General features: G+C 52.5%; 1 protein-coding gene across 1 annotated transcript; it reads left to right on the plus strand.

Annotated features, from left to right (window-relative positions):
* Positions 1 to 245: 245 nt before the first annotated feature.
* Positions 246 to 1160, plus strand: LOC104272136 (olfactory receptor 14J1-like). The gene has a single exon (XM_009867047.1). The coding sequence runs from the start codon at positions 246 to 248 to the stop codon at positions 1158 to 1160; it is 915 nt and encodes a 304-aa protein (XP_009865349.1).
* The last annotated feature ends 998 nt before the right edge of the window (positions 1161 to 2158 follow it).

The following is a 2158-nucleotide window of genomic DNA, read 5'->3' on the forward strand; positions in this document are numbered from 1 at the left end:
TCAGCTCATCGAGGGAATGAGTTGAATCTCCCTGTTAGGGCACCTGGCTGTTTTGTTGATGCTTCCTTCCAAGCTGTGAGCTGCCCTCCAGGAGCGGAAGGAAGGTCTCCTGGAAAATGAAAGAAGTGTCTCTGTGAGAGGGGTAGAGTCTGTGGAAAATGGTTTTGATTTTTCTCAGAGAAGTCTCTGTTAACTTGTCAATGTCTTTTTCTCCAAAGGAAGTGCCCCATGGCCAGAGAGAGCAAATGTCCAACAGCAGCTCCATCAGCCAGTTCCTCCTCCTGCCATTCGCAGACACGTGGCCGCCGCAGCCCTTTCAAAAACGGGCTCCCCTCCTGGGCACCAGCCTCATCATCACCACCATCACCTGGGACCACCCCCTCCACACCCCCATGTACTTCTTGCTCCTCAACCTCTCTGTTCTGGACCTGGGCTCCATCTCCACCACTGTCCCCAAAGCCATGGCCAATTCCCTCTGGGACAAGAGGAGAATCTCCTACCTAGGATGTGCTACTCAGCTCTTTTTCTTTGTCTTCTTCATTGGAGCAGAGTATTGTCTCCTCACCGTCATGGCCTATGACCGCTACGTGGCCATCTGCCAACCCCTGCACTACGGGACCCTCATGGGCACCAGAGCTTGTGCCCACATGGAAGCAGCTGCCTGGGCCAGTGGGTTTCTCAATGCTCTCCTGCACACGGCCAATACATTTTCAGTGCCCCTGTGCCAGGGCAATGCTGTGGGACAGTTCTTCTGTGAAATCCCACACATCCTCAAGCTCTCCTGCTCACACTCAGACTACCTCAGGGAAGTTAGGCTGATTGTGGTTATTTGTTGTTTAGGCTTTGGGTGTTTTGTTTTCATGGTGGTGTCTTATGTTGGGATCTTCAGGGTCGTGCTGAGGATCCCCTCAGTGCAGCGACGGCACAAAGTCTTCTCTACGTGCCTCCCTCATCTGGCCGTGGTCTCCTTGCTTGTGACCACTGGCATCTTTGCCAACCTGAAGCCCCCCTCCATGTCCTCCCCATCCCTGGACCTGTTGGTGTCAGTTTTATACTCGGTGGTGCCTCCAGCAGTGAACCCCCTCATCTACAGCCTAAGGAACCAGGAGCTCAAGGATGCTCTCAGAAAATTTTTGGCTTTTTCTGATTGTGAAGCATAAAAATGCCTGTTCTCCTCTGCACATAATTTATAGTGTAACTCAATGCATACCCATCCTGTCTATTGTTACTTTTGTTGTTGTTGATGTTTTCTTGCATTTAATAAACTTTTCATGCCCTTTCTAATTCAATGTCTGCTTCTCTTCTCTGACTGATCCTTTTTGCTGAAGGGAAGGGGAAGAGAATCCCAGCACAGCAGCCTGGCCAGGGAGCACCTGTGCTTTGTGTCTCCAGAGCTGCTCTCTCCACTCCCGCCCTCTCCTCCTGATCCCCTGTGCTTGGGTAAGGCCTGAGGGCTCTGGCACCTTGGTCCCCATCCTGTGGTGTGGCTGTGGTGTTACCATAGACAGGGACAGCCCATGGGCACCCCTGGCACAGAGCTGGCATCTCTTACAGCATTTCCATCAGGAAAGGCAATCTTCTCAGTGTAGTGCATGAAGATGTAGGCACCTGGGAGCGGCTGGACCCGAGCAATTGTCAGTGAACAGCTCTCCTGGATGGAGTTGAACAGAACCAGTGTCCAGTGGCGTTTCCTTTCCAGCTCAGTCTTTCCTAAGAGGAGGGAACAGTGTGTCTGTGCAGACGGTGCCTGCTGCTAGAGGAAGGAACACTGGTGTGTGCAGTCAGTGCCAGGGCTGGGGATGCAGAAAGGCTCTGACTGGTTCTTGCTCCAGGAGGGACCAAGGCCACTGCTGGATCTTGTGTGCCATGTGGGGTGTGCCAAAAAGGAAAAGAGTCACAAAGAAGTGAAAGTTGGCACCTCCGGCGAGGAACAGACAGAACAGATGACCAGCAAGAGTATTCCATTCCATAAACACTATGCTCAGTGTACAGCTGAGTGATCATGCAGTCTAAGTCCTCTTCTTCACTGGCCAGCATCTGAGAAGGACTCCCTCTGATCTCTTGCCTTTGATCCCAATGCCGAGTTCCCAAATCCAGCCCCTGTGCCCAGTTCCCTTTCTGCTGCTGACCCTGGGGCTGCCCCAGTGTCACCAGCTCT

Source organism: Apaloderma vittatum, unplaced genomic scaffold, assembly GCF_000703405.1.
Source record: "Apaloderma vittatum isolate BGI_N311 unplaced genomic scaffold, ASM70340v1 scaffold9213, whole genome shotgun sequence".
Classification (NCBI taxonomy): domain Eukaryota; kingdom Metazoa; phylum Chordata; class Aves; order Trogoniformes; family Trogonidae; genus Apaloderma; species Apaloderma vittatum.

Excerpts from the sequence above, each read along its gene's own strand:
- LOC104272136 (XM_009867047.1), top strand. The coding sequence starts at position 246 with ATGTCCAACAGCAGCTCCATCAGCCAGTTCCTCCTCCTGCCATTCGCA.